At 47.1% G+C, this 20724-nt stretch overlaps 1 protein-coding gene across 11 annotated transcripts in view; it reads right to left on the reverse strand.

Annotated features, from left to right (window-relative positions):
- The window catches only part of DAB1 (DAB adaptor protein 1), a 1144406-nt gene that overhangs the window by 13378 nt on the left and 1110304 nt on the right, over positions 1-20724 (reverse strand). For 9 of the 11 annotated variants that reach the window (XM_043575094.1, XM_043575100.1, XM_043575101.1 and 6 more), the window contains 5 exons: positions 16224-16286; positions 13793-13901; positions 5392-5940; positions 1507-1634; positions 1056-1166 (listed from right to left, as the gene is read on the reverse strand). In XM_043575094.1, coding sequence (XP_043431029.1) covers positions 1071-1166; positions 1507-1634; positions 5392-5940; positions 13793-13901; positions 16224-16286 — 945 coding nt within the window. In that variant the 3' untranslated portion in view covers positions 1056-1070. The remainder of the gene's footprint in view (positions 1-1055; positions 1167-1506; positions 1635-5391; positions 5941-13792; positions 13902-16223; positions 16287-20724) is intronic. The other 2 variants (XM_043575105.1, XM_043575098.1) reach the window with 2 other exon arrangements.

Consider the following 20724-nt stretch of genomic DNA (forward strand, 5'->3'; position numbering starts at 1 on the left):
TCAGCACCGAGTTATGAATGGTGAAAACTATTTACCATTTTAATGGTGCTGACCACACTGTTCAGGACTAAGGAAAGGAACTCTGTGGGTACAGCCTTGCAGCCCTACACATTTGTGGAAAACTAAGCAGGTATCTGAAAATCGAACACATTCGTCAAGGAGCGACCTGAGAAACCATGTCTGGGCAACGAGGTGTATTTCTGTCTCCTGAGAAGGTTTGCTTCATCAGCTCCTCTTTCTTGGGACCAAATCAGATGTATTGAGATTCAAGTGCCAGAAGCCACTTCTAGTGAATGTAAGGACACTTCTCTCAAAGTAGCTGCTGATGGAATCTGAAGTGGTTCAGTAGCAAACCACATGCTGTAGCACAGGTGCAAACAGCAGTGCCTCAAGCGAATGCTATGTGTCTCTGAGCTTCGCATTTTGCCTTTACGTTAGGAAGGGCGAGGGGGTCCCTTGTGGCAACACTAAATGGGCTGCTGTGAGCTTACGTCTATCAGTCTCATTCCAAGGCTTGTTCTTGCTTCTTTGCCTGGCTTCACCGGATGTTTGGTTGGTGACCTCTTTAGGTCTGTGGAGTGTAGGCAGATGCAGGGACACTTTGCTTCAAAGGTTAAAGCATTGGATCCCACTGCAGTGAGAAATTATCAGGGTGGGCAGGATGCGTCCATCTCAGAATGCTGATGCTTTCAGAAACTGAATCCGTGTTAATATTGACCGTGCCTCATTCTATCACCGCCATCCACTCCGAACATATCATTACTAAAAGAATGGGACCGATCCCCACTCCTCACCCTAACCCCTACCTAGCAGTATACGTCAAAGGTCATGCATCCATGAGGAAGAACAAGATGGCAAATAGACACGACGCAGGGAGAAAGGGTGCAAACATCAGGAATACGCTCAGGCAGGGAGAAAGGGTGCAAACATCAGGAGTATGCTCAGGCAGGGAGAAAGGGTGCAAACATCAGGGACGTGACTTCAGCAATGGAGAACAAGCAAAACAGAAAGCAGACAGCTTAAGGGTGAAGGAGATAAAAAGAACAGATACCTACCCAGACCTGTGCTATCTAGCTACTGGCCTGTGGACTTATATTATCACCACTGGGCTCCCCACTGGGCTCCCCAAATGGATCACTGTTGGATGAGGCCTGTGATCCATCAGGCTAGAACACAAGAAGATTAACACTTTTTTTTTTTCTTTTCAACAACGGAAAGCATTAGACAGCTGGGCACATTTTCATGCACACATATAATCAGTTATTTTCAAGGAGGCAGCACCTGCGGTTAGCGGGTGCCACACCCACAAATGCGGGACTCGCGGGAAGGACTTCATGAAAGGAACATGGCTTTCAGCTGCTCATTTGAACGTGAAAGAAAGCCCCTCTCGCACCCCGCCTAGAACATGAGAGTCTATGCAGGGCTCCTCGCCCACTGTCCATTTCAGATACAGAGGTCTTAATCTTAAGGAACAACAAAACCAGAAAGAACAAGGTGGTCACTTACAGCTTCTTGCTCTTCGCTTTTGCTGGGACTTTCAAAGCCCTCCTCGAAGATGTCGTCTGTGGTAGGATCGCTGGCGTGGGATGCAGATGATTTGGACGGAGAGCTCTGTCTAGGGGCTGGGGTTGGAGCTACACAGAGACCATGCACAGAGAGGGAACATCATTAAGTGTCTGGCTGCAACCATTTACATCCCACAGGGGCCTCAGGGATCGGCTTATATTCGAGTCAAATCCAGCACTCTGCTTCCTATCCTAAGTCAGGCCAGTTGAACAAGCGAACATCTCCTCTGTACGTATTTATCCTGGCCCTCTCACACACCTGATGATCAGGTAGGAGCAGGTGCATATGGGCGGGTCGGCAGTGGTTCTCAAGGACTGGTCCCTGGCTCAGCAGCAGTAGCATAACTGGGAACTTGCCAGAAATGCACATTCTTAGGCCCCCACCCCAGACCTACTGGTTCAGAAACTCTGCATTTCTACACACTCCAGGTGATAAGCACCGACCAGATTTTTCTTTCGTCTCTCTTCCTTACCGTCATGCATTTATTTCAATAATAAATAGACCGGAGGATGGTGATGCGCATGTATCGAGTGCCCTCTGTGTCAGATGCGGCCAGAAACTTCACAGACAGGATCTCCAACCCTCCCAAAGCCTCTTTGAGGTAGGAGTTATCCTGATTTTACGGATAAGGGAAGTGAGGGTGCTAAATTGCTCAAGGCCACACAGTTGGTGAATGGTAGAACCTCGCACGCGGCAGGTATTTGATAAACACGTGTTGCACGAAGATAGCCTCAGTGAGGTGGGGGGATGGATGGAGCTGCTGGCAGGCTGACAACTAGCACTTTACTTCTCACTGCGTAAGGCTCTGCGCTTTCTGTCCCGGCCTTCCCACGTTTTCCTCATCTCACTTGTTCCAGAGGTTCTAACAAATATGCCAGTTGAAGCTATTCTTCTTTCAGCGATTTCTAATTTGGCCTGGAAAACACCAGTCACTGGCTCAGCCCCAAATGAGGAAGTGGTTATGGCTTGATTTAGTAGCTAAATTCCAAATGACACGGATAAGGCCTCCCTACCATAACTGCCCAGAATTTACTAAATCTGGCTGTTTGTCACATAGTGAGTGATTCTCAAACTTGGTGAGTGCCTTTGGCCTTGATGGATATGTATTTAGGATAATGATGCTCTTTACTTTGTGCCAGCAAGGTGGGCACCGCATTCACGGCGTTCTCTAATGTGAATGCTGCAAAGTGCTGTTTAGCTATTGTTCTTTTCTGATGACGACACTGAAGCTCAGAGAGGTGAAGTGACTTTCTCAGAGTTAAGAGCGCCACGAAACAGGAGTGCTGGGATTCAACACGGGTCGGTCTCCGCTGTGCGGCCAACCGTGTGCTCCATTTCCCTCTTTTTTTAATGTTTGTTCATTTTTGAGAAAGAGAGAGACAGAGCGTGAGTGGGGGGCAGGTCAAAGACAGTGGGACACACAGAATCTGAAGCAGGCTCCAGGCTCTGAGCTGTCAGCACAGAGCCCGACGCAGGGCTCGAACTCACAAACGGCTAGATTATAGCCTGAGCTGAAGTCAGACCGTGCGCTCTATCTCGGGTTGCGGTTTACTTTTGGTCCGACTGATCCTCCACTCAAAACATTCTGAAGGTGATGCTTCTGCATAAGAGGATATAAAGACTGGCTTCACTCTTTTCTTTGAAATAAAATACTTTTTTTTTAATTTAAAAGGAAATCTGTTTTGTTTTGTGAGACGATTACGGAGCAAACTAATTGTAGTGGGTTTAAGTGAGATGAGCGATCTGGAATCACCCTGATGTGTGATAGCTGTTTAATACATGTTAGTGTAACTGGATTCTGAATTGTGTTTGGAAGTGGCTCATTGCTGACTAAAGGCTGAGAACCCAGGCTGACTGCTCCCACTTACCAGATGAAATTGATTGGAAGCATAATCAGGCATTTATTGACATGTCTCAGGCTGCAGAAGGTTTTCTAGAATACCTCTATAATCTACAAGAGTGGTTCTAAATTTGGGGCAATTTAAATCCTGGGGAACGTCTGGCAATATCTCGGGTCATTTTTGACTGTCACGACTAGGGGCAGAGGATGGGTGCTTCTGGAATCTAATGGGTGGAGGGCAAGGGTGTTGCTAAATGTCCTATGAGCACAGCACAGATCCCACATCAAAGGATGATTTGGCCCAAAATACCAACAGAGTCAAGGTTGCAGAACCTTGCTCTAAAACACAACAGTAACTGAGCAGCCTTTGTTTCCTTCATTTTAATCTCTATGACCTTTCGCAAATGTCTCCCCCGGGCGAGATGCTATGCTAGCATTATGAGAAGGGTACGAACGATTAGGACACATTTCCTGTCCTCAAAGAACTGAAACTTTCCTTTTATTTGTGGCTGGCACACAAGCCTGTTGAAAGAGAGCGCTTGTCGTCAAGAGAAGCTTATTTATGCATGGCTCTCATTCTTTGACCATTTCATTTTTTATTCATTATTCTTCATTGAAACCCTATGAGTTAGAGTTAATAGTGAGGCCCCTCCTATGTAGATCATATGGCCTGAGTGGAAGCGTGTTGTTTATACACACTGAAGACATTCCTTTTCAGAACAGCCTTCCAAACCTGGCTGAAATGACACTATCTAATTGTGTTAGCATTAGATTTTTTCGACAATTCACGATATTGGCCAAGCAGTGATCCATTTCATCTATGACAGTAATGAAAACGCCAAACTCATTGTTCCACGAGACTTTTCTTTTCCCTTATCAACTGTCAAGGCACAGGCTGAATCGCCAGACACGTTTGCGAACGGTGTCGACCAAGCATATCCACGCTCAAGCGTGTCTGGATTCTGATTGGCTACATGGGTATGGTTTTCCGGATGCTTGCAGTAGAAAAGTGAGCTGGGACAGAATCACTGAATGCCTGAACTAGGAGGCACGTGGCTCATCCAAGCCAACTCGCATATTTTACCCATGATACAGCTGAGGTGAAGAAGAAAAGTCATACGTTTACCCAAAGACACAGCTTGTGGTAGGAGAGCCAAGGTTTGGAACCCTGGTCGGGATTCTGCAGAAAACCACTCACTATGCAACTATAATGGTGGTAAAAAGACTTTAAACTCCGTGAGGTATACAATGCTTCAGTAACTGTACCACTGAATCCTTTTAATATCCCTTAGCCTAAGAGAGATGAGGAAATTGAGGCTCATGGAAATAAAATCACTTGCCCAGAGGCACAAAACTAAAAAGTGATCAACCTGTTCCTTGGTTCCCAGTCTAGAGGTTTCTGCAACGCTACCGATTTTTCTCTTTGCCTACCCAAAGCCTTAAGCCCAAATCTGGCTTCTACTATACTAGTTGGACGAGACTTACAGCTGCTCTTTCCCTCCCCTAAGTTTTCTCTTGATCTTAATTTTCTGTTCTAATTTTTTGTCCTTGTCCCCCAAACGTCTGCGGTTCCCATTCACCCTGCATTTCCATTTCAGGAATCTGTGTGTCATAAGCAGGGATCATGAGCGAATGGATGTGAACAAATAAAAACTTGAGCAGCAGAGTGACATGGTAGAAAAGCGACAGGTTTGCATTCGATGCTCCCCTTCTGCCTACCCTCCTGTTTTTGAACTTCACTTTATTGGCCAAAAAGGTCTAACAAAACCTGTAATAAGCACTGTTACGAGTATAAAAGTAATCAAAGCCATTATACGAAGTAGGTATGTATATTATTGTTGGTACCTCGTACCAGGTAGCTATTATTATTGTTAGTAGTGATGTAAACAAGGAAGCCTGCTGCATGGGAACCGAAAGGAGTTCACGGACTCCAGAAGCAAGGCATCGCTCTCACTGGATTTATGTTTCCAAAGACAGGCACTCACGTGAGTTGGTTGATGGCGTGGTAGAAGTCACGGGGGTCAAATTCAACTGGGAGATGTCAAAGTCGTCACAGTCATCTGTATCCTGTGCCACCCCGACTTTGTTGAAGTAACTGGAGAAGGCCTCTGAGGTACAGGTGAGGGAGGGTTGGTCGGGTTTGCGGGAGGGCACGGGTGGAGGCTGGGCCATCTGGAAATCCTTAAACATCTCTTTCCCCATTTTCTGCCTGGGCTTCTCGGTCTGTGGACTTGACCTGGTGGAGTCACCCGTGGTTGGGACGGTCGCAAGCGGGGTGAGGGGACCTTGGAACATGGCGGCTGGCAAAGGCATAACAGTTTGTGCGGGCATGAAGGCGGCTGGCGGAAACTGCCCGGCCACAGCTGGCCAGGGCTGCTGAGTGGCAGGGAAGAGACCCGGCTGGCCCCATGCGATGGGCTGAGCCCCCGGCATCACCTGAGCGACTGGTGGCTGAGCACCCATGGCGATCTGCTGTTGGACGAGGGGCTGCTGGCCCCAGAAGGATGGGAGGACAGCGCCCATTGCAACATAACCTGGAAGGGGGTAGAAGAATAGTCAGGCACCCTAGGAAAGAACATTCCACGGATTCTAGGGATAAGCAGAAAGATAACGGAACAACCATTAAGTGTCAGGCTATGTGCAAGGGACTGGAGACACAAAGATGAGTAAGACAGAAGTCCCTACTCTCAGGGAGTGTTCTGTCTAGAGCAATGGTCAGGGGAAACTTCTCCGGGGAGGCGATTCATAAGTGGAAACCAGAATGCAGTGAGGGAGCAAGCCAGGCAGACACCTGGGGGATAATGACAATATTGCTAGAATTGCTAAAGATTTCTGACACCAGAGCCTCGAGAGCCGGTGTGCCCCATGGGAAAAGGCAGACGACTGGAAATCAGGCACATGTGGGTTTCAGTCTTGCCTCCCCTTCTTCCTAGGCCTGGGACATTCTCAATCGCGCCAGTTCTCTAAGCTCAAAGTCAGGCTCCTTGTTGGAAAGCCAGGTAGGAAGATCTTCCTTCCAGGCATCGAAGCCGTGTGCCACGGCAAGAAGAACCAGAGTGTCAGTTTGCGAGGCACAGGTTAAAATTCAGACCGCCATTTCTTATCTCTGAAATTTAGGGAGTGCTCACAAGCTCTCTAGGGCTCTGCCTCCTTATCTGAAAAGGGGACGTTAAATACCTTCTGTCACACAGGTCTGGTTTACAGATAAATGGAGATGATGTATGTGAGGTGGAGTATTACACCAGACACAGAGTGAGCATTTGGTAAATGTTAGCAGTTAGTAGTATTTGAATCAGATAAAGCCTTTGAAGTACTTAATTCCTTGCCTGTATACAGCAGCCATGCAATAAATGGTAGCTACAGGTATTGTTACACATGATTTCTGTGTTATGATGATGATGTCAATTTTAGGTGACTGTCTACTCGGGGGCACCTCATACAGTGGCATATGTTGGGTACTGAGAAACTCCAGGGCGTCCACTCACGTAGGTTGCCATGAGAATTGTTGGCCGTACTAAGTCCTTTCAGGTGAGATATAACCATTTTAAAAGCAGCACAACTGATACGTTCACATGGACAAAAGTAACATGAATCATTTCCACTTAGAAATGACTGTAACATTCTAGGGGCGCCTGGGTGGCGCAGTCGGTTAAGCGTCCGACTTCAGCCAGGTCACGATCTTGGCGGTCCGTGAGTTCGAGCCCCGCGTCAGGCTCTGGGCTGATGGCTCAGAGCCTGGAGCCTGTTTCCGATTCTGTGTCTCCCTCTCTCTCTGCCCCTCCCCCGTTCATGCTCTGTCTCTCTCTGTCCCGAAGATGAATAAACGTTGAAAAAAAAAATTAAAAAAAAAAAAAAAGAAATGACTGTAACATTCTAGGTACAGCATTAGATAGATGCTTTACATCTTCGCAAAATCCTTGCAGGGGAGGTGTTCTTATTATCTCTATTTTAGGGATAAGGAAATTGGTGCTCAGAGAGGGAAAGTACTGTGCTTGGGGTCACACAGTCAGCATCAAGTGGGATCAGGATCTGAACTGAGGTCGTCTGTCCCCGAAGCTAATGTTCTTCCCTCTGTACCACAGTGCCCCACGCAGACGGCCAAGACCAATTTCTGATCTTCGCACGGTCAGTACACCTGGTACAGTCACCCAGGGTTTCAGAAAAGTGTGGGCGGGCCCAGAGAAACTCCCACGTGCTTCCGGTGGTCCCTGCCCTTCTCAGGGGGCCCATGGGCCATACGCATGTGCCGCCGAGCCTTGGAGACAGATGCCCCGGCCAGGTGGAGTAGAGGATGGAGACGCCGACTTGGCCTGACTTCTCAAAACCAGCCTTTTCATGGCTGTCAGAAGGAGTTTGCAGGTGTGCAGCAGGGAGGCCAGGAAAGGAGGAGTGGATGCAGGGTATCCTAGCAACTTCCAAAGGGAAGGCAGGCAGGCGCTGTGGTGCTGGTTGGGTCATGGGTGATGTCAATGACCCCGGGGAGCCCAGAGAAATCGCGTGCAGAGGGCGTCACTCACACTCCAGCCTCAGACCTTCAATGATGGATAAGGAATGGGGGCGGCATTGAAAGTCTAGCCATTTCCTTGCAAGGTGACAGGAGGTGCCAGAAAGTCAGAGACAGGACACGTGGGCTTCTTGCTGATTAATCCAGCAGTGTGCAATGCACTTACGGAGCATCAAGAAGCAACACAGACAATATCCTTATGAGATCCCCTGAGCCCTAGCGCACTCCAAACCTGACAGTCGCTTATGTTGATTTTCACCTCACCTATCACCTAATAAGGCTGTGACTTAAGCCCACCAACAGACTGAGAATTCTGCAAGTGTGTTTCTTACTTTCTGATTTATTTGTTGGGGCCCAGGGGTTCTCAGTTGGAGGGCTACCATCCCTTAGGAGGTGACCAGGATATCTGGGGCGTGTATGTGGGTGTCAGGGCAATTTGCTAGAGGGAGACACCACCCGCATTTAAGAGGCGGCGAGTGTGGATATTCTACAATGTCTGAGACCAACGTGTGCAAGTTATACCACAGTGTATCTTACAACTGAGTATGGACTGGACTTTGAATTACATGGAAAGTCAAAGTTTCATTGCACAGTTTTCTAGGAAGGTCACAACTGTGTACTCTGAGGGCAGACTGTATTTTGTTTTGTTTGAAACACTGTTAAGAGCGGCTCCCCATTTGGGAAAGCTGTGGTCCCGACAGAAACACTTCTGGTGTTTGAGCCAACACCACGTTCATGGCATCTGTCTGCACCTGCAGTGCCGCTCTTTATAGGTATGCACACCAGACCGCTTAGCAGGACACCTAGTGTGCTCGGATCTGGGCATTTTCCATATTCAGATACGTATCTTTTTATTTTAAGTTAGCTTTTGAAAAGTTCCTCCTTATAATGCAGGCATCATATTGACTTTTTAAAAAGCTGTGTAGGTAAGTTATATTATCGATGAATTTCAAGAATTTAAAGGTGACATTACAAATATTTGTCATAAAAAGGGGGCACTGGGTCTGACATGGGGGAGACATGGATCTTTCAACTACCTCAAACTTGCTGCCCATTTATTTTTAAATGTTTATTTATTTTTGAGAAGGAGAGAGAGAGAGAGAGAGAGAGAGAGAGAGAGAGAGACAGACAGACAGAAGGTGGACAGAGGATCCCAAGTGGTCTCTGCACTAACAGCAGAGAGCCTAACGTGGGGCTCAAACCAATGAACCATGAGACCATGAGCTGAGCCGAAGTCGGACACTTAATGGACTGAGCCACCAGGGCGCCACTTGATGCCCATTTTGATGAAGGGATGGAAGGTTTCAGCCTCCAGCCAGGCTATTTTTCAGTTTGCTTCCGCTCAGCCCCCCTCATTGCCCCTGGGGGACTGTTCTAAAATGCAAATACAGTGCTTCATTGTCTTGAGTATAAGGTTCAGATGCCTTAGCTTGGCTCAGAAGCCTTTAGGGGCTTTCCCCTTTCCCACCTCTCCATCCCATTTTCACTGGTACCTTTCCCCACAGCAGCTGCAAACAAAACTCCACCTGCTCTCTCTCATCTCTGCTGGTGCTTCTGCCCGGAAAGCCACCCCCTCCTTCATGTGGCTACTCCTTACATGCTCTCTGAGAATCAGTTCAGCATCACCTGTGCTGGGTGCTTTCCCTGCTCTTGGGATTCAGTTGGTTCTTCTCCTCTGGGCTTCTGCAGTCCTCAGTGTTCATCTCCGTTATGGCACTTGTCACACTGTGTTGTTATCGCCCAGTTACTCTGTCCTCCCTCATTAGACAAGAAACCACCTGCTGGCAGGAACCCTTTATTTTCTCTCTCCACCTCCTCTGTGTCTACCACAGTTGTGGGCACACATCGATGGCCCCATAAATGCTGGAGACTGGAGAAAGTCTCTTTATAAAGGTGAATGAGTTACAGTGGAATAAATGCCTCCACTGCATTTTTCCAAGTGTACAATTAAACTCCAAGATCTGTAAGTACTGTGATCTGTAAAGATTCTACTGTCGGTGGCAGGTTTTTCTTTCACTCTGTCTTTTTTTTTTCCCCCACAAGGAACCAACAGATGGGCTGTGCACACTTTTCTGGAGAGAGCTATTAGCATGTCTCCCTGGCTTCATGCCATCTGCTTCAGACCAAAGTACAATATTCAAAAGAAAAAAAAAAAGCAGCACGGGGTAATTGGGTATCATGTTTGGGAACTCGCAGGTCTGACTTGCTTTTCCTGGAGGGGGGTGGTCTCTGCAGCCTGGGCTGTCCCCAAATCTGTGAGCTAAGGCTCTCAGGCCACATGGCATTGTGCATGCCCGACGGCACACCTCGGTAGCAGGACTGTGGTAGCAGTGGACCTGGGGAGCCACTTGGTGTGTGCCACGGCAGCCACTTAACTGCTTAGTAACATTTAGTCATTAATGTTCGACAGTGGAGGGAGGAGGGGCCACGGAGCATCTGTTTATGCCACGGAGTGCAGATCAATCATAAATCTCCTTACTGTGAAGTGAAAGGAAACACCTGCATTACTGCCTTCCAGTTAGATTTTTAAGAAGTGTTGAAAATTGCAATTTACAACCAGATGCTTGCACCTGGGGATACCTCATTATTTGGATTAAAAAAAAAAACCGACTAAAATATGGGAAAAATACAGGGAACGAAGGTACGCCCTGAACATTTATGCAGAACTTGTATGGTGATGCTTATTTACATTAGCACAATCGTTCGTTCATTCATTCATTCTTTCATTCATTCATTCATTTATTCATTCATTCATTCAAAAGTAGCCCTATTGGACGCTAAGCACTATTTCGGTCTCTGGAGATGCAGTGAAGAACAAAACAGTTAAAAAAACATCCCTGCCCTCATGGAGCTTACTGATCCTAGCAACAAGCCTCTGGCATAGCTGTTTTCAGTATCTCTTTACCCCGTACACGAGAAACTGCAGCTTGCTGAGGGGAGGGCTTGTGGCAGCTGTCACAGAGCAGGGGGTGGGGGCCAGGGCCCGGGCTCCTAACGGACAGGCTAGCAAACGTGCTGACTGCTTACTCATGTCAACGCTGCCAGGCACTGTTTTCAACGTTCTAGTACATGTATTAACTTGTGCAATCGTCAGACCAGCTCTGTAAGGTGGAATTAGCGTCCCCATTTTACAGACAGGTTCCCTGAGGCTCAGAAGGCATTTAGCTGAGTATTAGACAGCTGGCTAGTGGCAGGGCCTGTATTCAGACACGGTACATTCTCTGAGCCCCCAGGCCGGCTCTGCCACACACAGGAGGCCAAAGACCTAAACTTTATTGCAGGGATGTTTTTCTAAATGTTCCAAAAAGGTAAATGTAAAAATATAGGTAGGACAAGACATTTTCTTCTGCTTTAGAAATAAGAGTAATAACAATAATAATAATAATAATAATAGCAAAAACAGCTGCATTTCCATGTGAAGCATTAGGATGCTAATAAGTTTCAAGGCGCTTAACTTTATTTTCTCACTTAATTCTCAAGATACTGTTGCAAGGCAAGTGTTATTTTCAATTCAGGTATATAGATGAAGAAACTCTGGCTCTGACGCATTAAGTAATTCGCTCAGGAGTCTAACAGATACATAAATAGACGAGCCAAGACTCAAACGCAGCCCATCGGACGCAAATTCCTCCAGCAGCCCATCTATTGTCCTGCATACCATAGTTCATGTCCCCGGCTCCCTACCACTGGCTGGACAATGAGGGACAGGCAGGCAGATGGAGACCCAATGTCTGCAGAGATTTTTTTCTTTTTGGGCGAGTTAAAGGAGGAAAAGGCTGACAGGTGACCACCAACTGAAGTCTATTTTTGTTCCTCAGCATATCTGAAGCAGAAGCAGGCACTTCAAGAAGCAAAAATGTGCTCACTGAAATTAATTTTGCACTTCCATTCTAAAAATTGAAAATTGGAACATAATCTATTAATTTTATATTATTTTATTTTATTTTAGCAGCTGTAGAAACTGAATCTGGATGTGATGTGGCTTGTCCATAGTTTGCAACACGGCTGGTCAATTAGCAAGTTGAAAACCCAGGTCTTCAAAACCCCAATGTGACACAGGCTCAGGAGAAGGCCCAGAGCAGTCCCGTGCAAGACCTGGGCAGGTCCTTAGGTGCTTTTACTGAAACATTAGGGTCAGAAGACGTGTGACTGCATTTTGTCCCACTCTCACTTACACAGAGGGGAATGGAGACTCCTTGACTAGAATACTCTGCACCCTGACATCTTCTTGGCTTCCTCCCTCACCCCTTCTAGTCTGCTCACATCTCACCTTTGCATGAGCCCCACCTGGCCACAACCAACCTCCGTTTACCTGCTCTCCACATGCTCCAAAGCTCCCACACTTCACTCAACATTTTCTTCTGCCTGCACCACTTACCGTTTTTGAACGCATTACATAAGTTACTTATTTTTATGTTGTTGCCTGTTTCCCCAGTAGAAAGGAAGCTCTCTGGAGGCAGGACCTGTGTCTGGTGCATTCACTGACACACCCCAGGCACCTAGAACAGGGCCCGGCTCATGTCGGCACTCAGTGAATGTTTGTGAACATTTCTGCCAGTTTGTTAGTTTGGGGCCTAAAGTTCCCATTCCCTGTTCCAGCACATCTTCACGGATCAAACAATGAGGAGGAAGCAAGGGGGTTCTCGACATAGGAAGGCGATACGTTTCTTACGGAAAACTGTTACTCTTATTTAAGATGACATATTCTATTACACTATTCCCAAGGAAATTTTAATATCTATTTGAGGTAAGGAAAACTAGTCATCACCACAGTCCCATTTTAGAGAGGAGTATAAGAGATTTGATTGGGAAGCTGGTCAATTCAATATGTTTCCGGGTTACTTGCGTATTCTACATTTTAAGTTAGTACCAATCTCTGTTGCTTCTGAAAATTTCATACAACGACCTCTGGGCTCATGGGGAATAACTAACTATTTCATAAGAGACTGTGAATTTTTACTTCACTTTGAGTAGCAGCAAGGTTCACATTCGGTGGCAAGAATTTGCTTCTAACACTATATAATTAAAATTATTTATAGAAAAAAACGCAAGAAGGTTTGTATTTGAAAATATTCAGGCTCTATTTGCCATATCGAAGAATGAACTAGAAAGCTGAAGCCACCCAGATGTCAAATATGTAGCTAAAGAAAGAAAAAAAAGTCGTTAAGGCTCTCATGTATGTAAAGAGCAGAATATCATCTCTGGCCACATTCAAGTACACTGCCCTGGCTACGTGGAGTACCTGTTGCCATGGAAACAAATTAAGGTGTCTGAGATCCCACCAGTTCACACCATACCTACAATACTGTTCTTATATATATATATATCTTGCCCTGTTGTAAAAGTAGTATATATATTTTAGAGAATGTTTGGAAAACAGAACAAATACTTTCAAAATCACTAAGAGCTCCATCACCGTCCCAATTCACTGTTGGCAGTTTTCTCTGCCCCTCAGTGTCCTGTATACATGGAGAACCTCCTGGTTCTTGAGTCTCTACCAAATGAGGCAGACACCTATCAATCAGATCTCAAGAGGTCTGTGGAGAGCTAATACCCCTCACCTGCCACTTTCCTCTTTCTGGCTGAGATGGATAGGAGGAAATGAACTTGTACTGATTTGCACGGCTCTGTGTGCAGAGGGCTCCCTAGCGCTACATACGTGAATCACCTAGAAGCTTGACCTTTCCAGGTGAATTCATCTACAGCACACTACAGATTTGTAAACACTCCCTCAGCCCCCACTGGCAGCCTCTCAATGTCACCTAGAGAGACCGGTGGTTCCACAGGTGTTCTGGCATGATGTGGCAGCTGTTCAAGTCAACCCTTTCTCTTTCTTGTTGAGTGGAGGCCGAAGGAAAGGAAGCAGGTGGAAGACAGCTTACCTGAGGGTACAGCAGCAGTGCCGAAAGGTACAGAACTAAACATGTCTGCACTCGCCGGGAGTGTCTGAGATGAAGACGGGATAAAGGCATCACCTGGAGTTGCAGGAGTCTGTCAGAGAGAGGCAGAAGGTGCATGAGGCTCCCAGGAACTCTGGTGCAGCAGCCGTCAAGGATGGGGAGCAGCAGGTGCAGGAAATGAGGGGCAGGGGATGCTGCAGAAGCAAGCCACGGTCCAAGCCACGTATATGGTATGCAGACCATGAGGTGGTTGTACGTAGCAACCACAGAACAGGAAAAATGATACCTACCTATAGAGCAACTGTGATAATTAAGTGGGACCATGCATTTAAGTCACTGAATGCTGAAGCAATAGCAGGTGCTCAGCAAAGAGTGGTCAGTACCATGACCCTTTAGTCATAATATCTGGCTTTCATCCTTTAGGGGTGGTCAATGTAAATTGACACGCGTCCACTCAGGACCTACTATGCATCTCGTTCGGGGCTTGTCACTTAATACACGATAAATAAACAGCTTGTCTAAATGAACAATCAAGCTTAGCGACTAGAGCAGAGACCCTTGTGTGCTGGTGCCTTTTCAGAATTCTGCCTGAATCTCCACGTGTAAAGAGAAGTAAACATTTTCAAGAAGATGATAAAAAAAAAAGAAACAAAAACAAAAAAACAACAAAAAACCCACAACAACAACAGCGCCTAAGGAGGTGCAATTGCTCAAGTGCCCAGCCTATGCTGGCATCCGAGAGAGGTCTGGCGCATGAGCTGCTGGCTAAGGTGAGGTGTGCTGAAATAAATCAAATAAATCAAGTAAATCAAAGGGGTACTGAGGGGTACTGAAAGAAAAGCATCAGCCCTCAGGGTTTTAAAGGTCCATGCCCATTTACCGCAGCCTTTTGCCTACAAAGTACGCCTATTCCATGCCATGACATCCTTATTTTTCTTTTCCCCTTGGAATAGACTGGGGCAAGCAATTAATCCTGAAACCACAGCAATTAGACAAGGCCATTTTTAGAGCAGCAGCCTGGGGGAGGAATGGCATTGTTCTGAGGATTTTTAAATACCCATTTGTAACGCACTTGGGTTCGGGGCCAGAAACATAGCCATGAGCTGCTGCAGTAAGCACTTTTGAACACAATCAACGCCCTGCTGTTTCCCACACGTGACCCTGGGCAAGTCACATGTCCTTTCTGGGACTCAGTTTGCTCATCTGTAAAATGAAGGGAGGTTAGAAGATCTCTTCAGACCTTTCTGGCTCCACAGCTTGAGTCTCTAAGTGCCCAAGATGCAGCTGTTGCCCCTGGGATGGAGGAGAGGAGACTGCCTCCCTGGAGACAGGAGCTGCTGTCCCCACTGTCACGGCTGCTCTGGACATCAGGTATCGGGAGCAAGGCAGCTGTGTTTAGAGTCCCAGGCGGCAGCTGTGGGCAGCAGAGTCTCGTGCCATCTGTCCTCAGTCATGAGGGTACATACAGCCTCTTCTCTGAGGCACATCTTGCCAATGAACCATAGCACCATCCCTCCGGCTGTACGACCGAGCAGCACCCAGAGGAGCTGCCCCCTCCCAGCGGCTGCTGCTGGTGCAGCTGCGGCCGACTGCCTTCTGCCCACCTCCCACTTCCGGGGAGCGGGCAGGGGAGGCTCTGGAGGGGCCATCTCAGCTCTATTCTTTGCTATGGCCACAGGGTTGCCTTTGAATGCAACCGGTTCTCAAAGCACTGGGATTCTATTTTGCTTAGGTTTTCATTTTCAAATTAGGGTTCCCAGCAGTCTCTGTCCCCTTGTAAGCAGTGACAAGCAATGGGAGACACGCCCTGGCTGAAACTAGAGCTGGGACTCCAAAGCTTCATGAGAAGCTCAAGGAAGCTAGAAGGCAGGTGGGAAGTGGAGGGGCAGGGGATGAAAAGAAGAGGGAGAGCCGATAAAGGAAGAGACAGGAAAAGACAGAAAGGGCCAGGGCAGAAGGGGCTTCTTTTACTGGGCTGACCACCGGGCTGTGCAGGCTCTGGGTTGGCGCTGACGATGCCTCACTGTGTGTGCAGTCCTGTGGCCTTTCTTGCCCGTATTCCCAACTAGACCATGTGCCCCGTGCAGGCAGGGACTCATCCCGCTGACGCTGACGTCTTTCTCCACTGCCCCGCAGGGCAGCAAGTACACGCGGGGGGGAGGGGGGGTCCTGTAATCGCTGATGCATGGTTTCACTTATTTCTCAAAATAGACGCATGTATCATAATTCCTTTAAAAAGCAGCGGAGGAAATTGAGGTTCAGAAATGCTGGTTTTCCCAAACCACACAGCTAGAAAGAATCAGAGCTGGAACCCACCTGTGGCCCTCTTTTACCCAAAGCTCATATTCTCCTCACCATGCAGCTGAAGAAGGGAAGGGAAGGGACGTAGGGCTGAGCGGCTGTGCATACTTACAGGGGGAGAGGTTATATCAGGAGGGGTGGACATGTCCCCAAAAAGTTCTAGTTGGGTCACAGCCTGAAAAGATAAAAAGAGAATGATGTCACCACAAGGGAAGCCAATGCTGCCGGGCGCTGCTTTAAAATGGTATGACATTTTCCATCGCGGCTATATCAACAGTAAATCCAGCTGGTCATTAGAGTACCTCATGACCCTAAAGACAATGTCTGGGACGTAGCCAGAATCAATTCCTGCTTCAGGGCATCCGGCAGTTTATCTGGGGCTAGTTAAGGAGATTCAGGCTTAGCACCTCCCATTACCAGTAAATACCACCTCACGCTGACCTCCCATCAAGTGCAATGCTCTCTCTCTTCTCCAGGAGATAAAGGCAAGAAGGCAGTACCCTCAGTGCTTGTCTTTTATGAGTGCACACACGTACAAAGTGCCTTCGATGTGCTAAGGATAGTGAGACATGACTTTGTGACCACTTCTCAGCAAATGTTCCCCCAAACGCTAACCTGAGAGGTACAAATCATCATCCCCATTTTTACTGATGACTCAGCTGAGTCTCACAGAGGTGACCCCGGGGTCACCCAGGGCCAGGACTTGAATTTTCTGCAGATAGAGCATGCGGTCAAATGACAGTCCCTGAAAGAGTCAGCCTTTAGGATAAAAAATGTAGTTGGGAGAAAAGAAAACATATCATTTAATACCAGGAAGGGCATCGAAAACAGCCCAGTTTATACACTATTAATCATTGCTACCAACTCCATCACTGTAGACACTGTATCATCTATATCCTCATCCATCATATAGGAGTGTCTGAGCAAGGCCAGCCACAGCGGCAAAAGAAACCCTTTAAGATATGCTTAGAAATTAATCTGCATACAGTTCCAGCTTCAGAGACCGTAGGGAGTCTGTGGCCAGGAACCACACGGCCTGCCTTAAAGTATATAATCATATGCTTTGTGCAAAACCTGCCCACTGAGGAAAGAACTCTTTTGGCTTCTCTCTGGATTTTAAGTGATAGTGACTGAGGGACCTAAAAACATCACTCAACAGAAAGGACAGGAAGAGTCTGCCTGCCTGCCATGCAGGAAGCCCACACTTGAATTCTTCTGTAACCAGGCATGGCTAGATCTCTACACTTAGTACAAAAAAGGATAGTTCTCTCCTACTGACGAGTGAGTGAGCTCTGGGCATTGGGAAAGGCCCCACATCTGGAGGTATATTCACTTCTAACCTCTGCAACTCCACAGAGCTGCAGTTCCCTCATCTGGATGGCAGAGATGATAATATCTCCTTTGCCGATTTATTGACAATACTATTGACAAGACTTTGTTTGAAGTCTGTCTAAGCCTGGTTAAAAAGGTACATCGGGGCACCTGGGTGGCTCAGTCGGTTAAGCGTCCGACTTCAGCTCAGGTCATGATCTTGTGACTCATGGGTTTGAGTCCCACGTCGGGCTCTGTGCTGACAGTTCAGAGCCTGGAGCCTGCTTCCGATTCTGTGTCTCCCTCTCTCTTTCTGTTCCTCCCCCACTCGCACTCTGTCTCTTCCTCTCTCTCTCAAAAATAAAGATTAAAAAAAAAAGGTACAAAAGGCTCTTTTTGCTGAAAGCAGCTTAGATCGGTTAATGTACTTTCAATTCTTCCCTTTAAGCTTTCAGACAGAATAATGGTGCTGGGCACATAGTAGGGCCCTACACACACACTCATCTCCTTCCCAACGACACAGTGCTTTGTCCATACACGCTAAACACCTGTTGGGCGCTGGGAGCTGTGAACAGAATGATGAGAAATGCCAAGTCCCAGACTGCAGGGAGTTTGCAGTATGGTGGGATGTTCCAAGGAAGTAGATAATTTCAAGGTAATGTGTCAGGGACGGTGACAGGGGTCTCTGTGGGGGAGCAGAGAAAGGGAATCAGCTAGCTTTTGGCAAAGAAGCTTAAGGAGGGTTTTCTAAAGGGAACAGACCCCATCTGAGTGAGAAAGGATAATCCAGGCAGGTGAAAGTGTATGAGCAGAAAAGGAGAGGGGCCTGGGAGGTGTGAGCAGGTGGGCAGCAAAGCAATTTGTACGGAGTGTGAGAACGGAGAGCAGCAGGGAAGAGGCCAGCGAAGTGGACAGGACAGGGGTAACGTTGTGGGGGGACCGGACCCGGCCAGACCCTAGACACTTGCTTGTCTCCGGGAAAGAGGCTTTAGCATGTTTACGATATTTTATGTTATTTGGCGAAACTATGCCAATCCTTATGTTCCCTCCCAGATTCATAAAAGAAATACTTGTGTTTAATCAATTCAAATGAAGCTTCTGGGCTTCCTCACAATTGGGGCTCGATGCTTTTAAAATGGCCTACAACTATTTTCAGTGGTAGGAAAATAATAAAATGAAGTTAATAATTAAGTCACACAATTTACATTTCAAATGCGTTTGAACTCATGGCACACTTTTACTAACATCATAAATATAATTTATTGGCTAATTTTCTCCTTAAGCACAACTTTTAAAATAACCTTCAGTCTTGAGATATAGACTTTCCTCTTGCCAGATGATTTTCACTCAAGGATTAAACGAGAAAAACATGCAGGGGCATAAAACATAGATTGTTATTTCATTCCATTGGATTTGCTGTTTAAATAGAAACTTGAGTTAATTAAATTTTATAGAAAAGGGGGATTCTTATGGCCATAAAATTAAAAATAATTCTAATAACCATATGTGATTGAGATCTGGAATAATATCTATTTTCACCGCCCCCTCCCCCGCCATGTTAGCCCCAGTCCTTTTTATTTGTAACCTAACAAACCATGTTCCATCTGATAATATTGTTGTAATTAATCATTTTAATGACCTCAAGAGAATTAAAACTAACCATTCACATTTGTAAAACATTTTATAGTTTATAATACATTTTCCAATACACGACCATCATGTTTGACGCTCAGTGAGCCCCGTCGTGTTGCACTTTGCACGTAAGCTGAGACCAGGAGGTGACAGGACTCGTCTGTGATGTGCAAGTTAAAAGAAGCTAGGCTTGACTCACAGGCCACGCAATGCCTCGTTTGTCTGTCATTTGACAAGCCCTAGTTAGGTGGCATCCTAGACAATGGGAGTGTGGCCACAATGTTCTCTAACCAGAAGCTGCGGTTCCTAAAAGGTCTGCCATGATGGACATCCGCCCAAAGGGCTCTCAACTGGAAGGCCAGCTCAATATGCCCATTCCCCTTTCCATTACCAGCACTTTAGACATCTTCAGGTAGAGATGTGGCTGTCGACGGCAGATTCTGCGGTCTTCAGGTCCCGGGTATTTTCCAGGGTAAGCAGATTGATACTGGAAGCTGCCAAGCCCAGTGAAGGGGACAGGGATAACTTGGTTGTTGAGGAGATATCGAGCCCCTCGATACCTCCTGTGGGCCAGCTACTCCACACCCATTCTTTGATATGAACAAGCAATGGTTTCCGAATAGTATCTAGAGTGCTGTGCCACTGCCGTTTCAAGAGGAGCCCCCTGGTCCCTTGTTCAACTAGACGGCTGCAAGCAGACTCCTAGGCCCCTCCTGCAGACAGATTCTGAAAGCGCCATTGATGAAGGCGGAGATGTCCTTGGCTGACCCCCAAAACACAGTCTCACAGACACACTCCTTATGTTTTGGCATCAGGAGCTCCTTCATGCAGGAAAAGTTTGGAGCCCCTACTGTTCATCAGCTGCTGTACTGAGAGCAGGGGATATGGGCCTGCTCCCATCCCTACTCTCAGGGGCTGGTGGTTGTATGGAAAGACAAACCTATGGACAAAATCAGGGCGGTGTGATGGAGAGGACAGATACAGGGTCACAAAAGGAGGGGCCATCTCTGGCTCTTTGCACATGCTCTTCCTTTTACCGAGAACATTCAATTCCTTCCCCAATTGCCTTTCCCACCCATCCTTCCGGACACAGATTAGGGGATTCTTCTTTTTCTGGGCAGAGCTTCCTAACTCAGTTTGCACCCCGTCCCACCATCCAGAATGGCTTATGTGACACTCTTAGGTCAGGCAGGGATTCTCAACCTTGGATGTACTTGGGGGAAAATACTGATGCCTGGTTCCTACCTCTAGAGATTCTGAATTAGGTGAAGTACAGACTTGTAACTGGGACTTTAAACTCTCTCCTGGTGATTCTAAGTGACAGCCACGGTTGAGGACCCCCTGTCCTACAGGCTTCCCAAACACCCTATTCTCAGGGGTGATAATATGCACTGGCCTATGTATCAACCGATCTGAACAAACATTGGCAGCAGACCAGTGCCCCTAGTCCAGGGTGTGTCAACTGAACAGCAGCCTCACCTGGTTTTTATTCAAGTGGGTGCACTTTGCACATCCTGTTTATGTGCCTGACCCCCTGCTATACTACATTGTACTACACTACACCAGGCTAACCTGCCCCGTCTTTCCTATGCTGTGCGGTGTGAGCTCCTTGAGGACAGAGTCTGTGCCCTCCTGCTCTACTGAACCTCTAGCATCTATCAGAGTTCCTG

The sequence above is a fragment of the Prionailurus bengalensis genome, chromosome C1 (assembly GCF_016509475.1).
Source record: "Prionailurus bengalensis isolate Pbe53 chromosome C1, Fcat_Pben_1.1_paternal_pri, whole genome shotgun sequence".
In the NCBI taxonomy this organism is placed as follows: domain Eukaryota; kingdom Metazoa; phylum Chordata; class Mammalia; order Carnivora; family Felidae; genus Prionailurus; species Prionailurus bengalensis.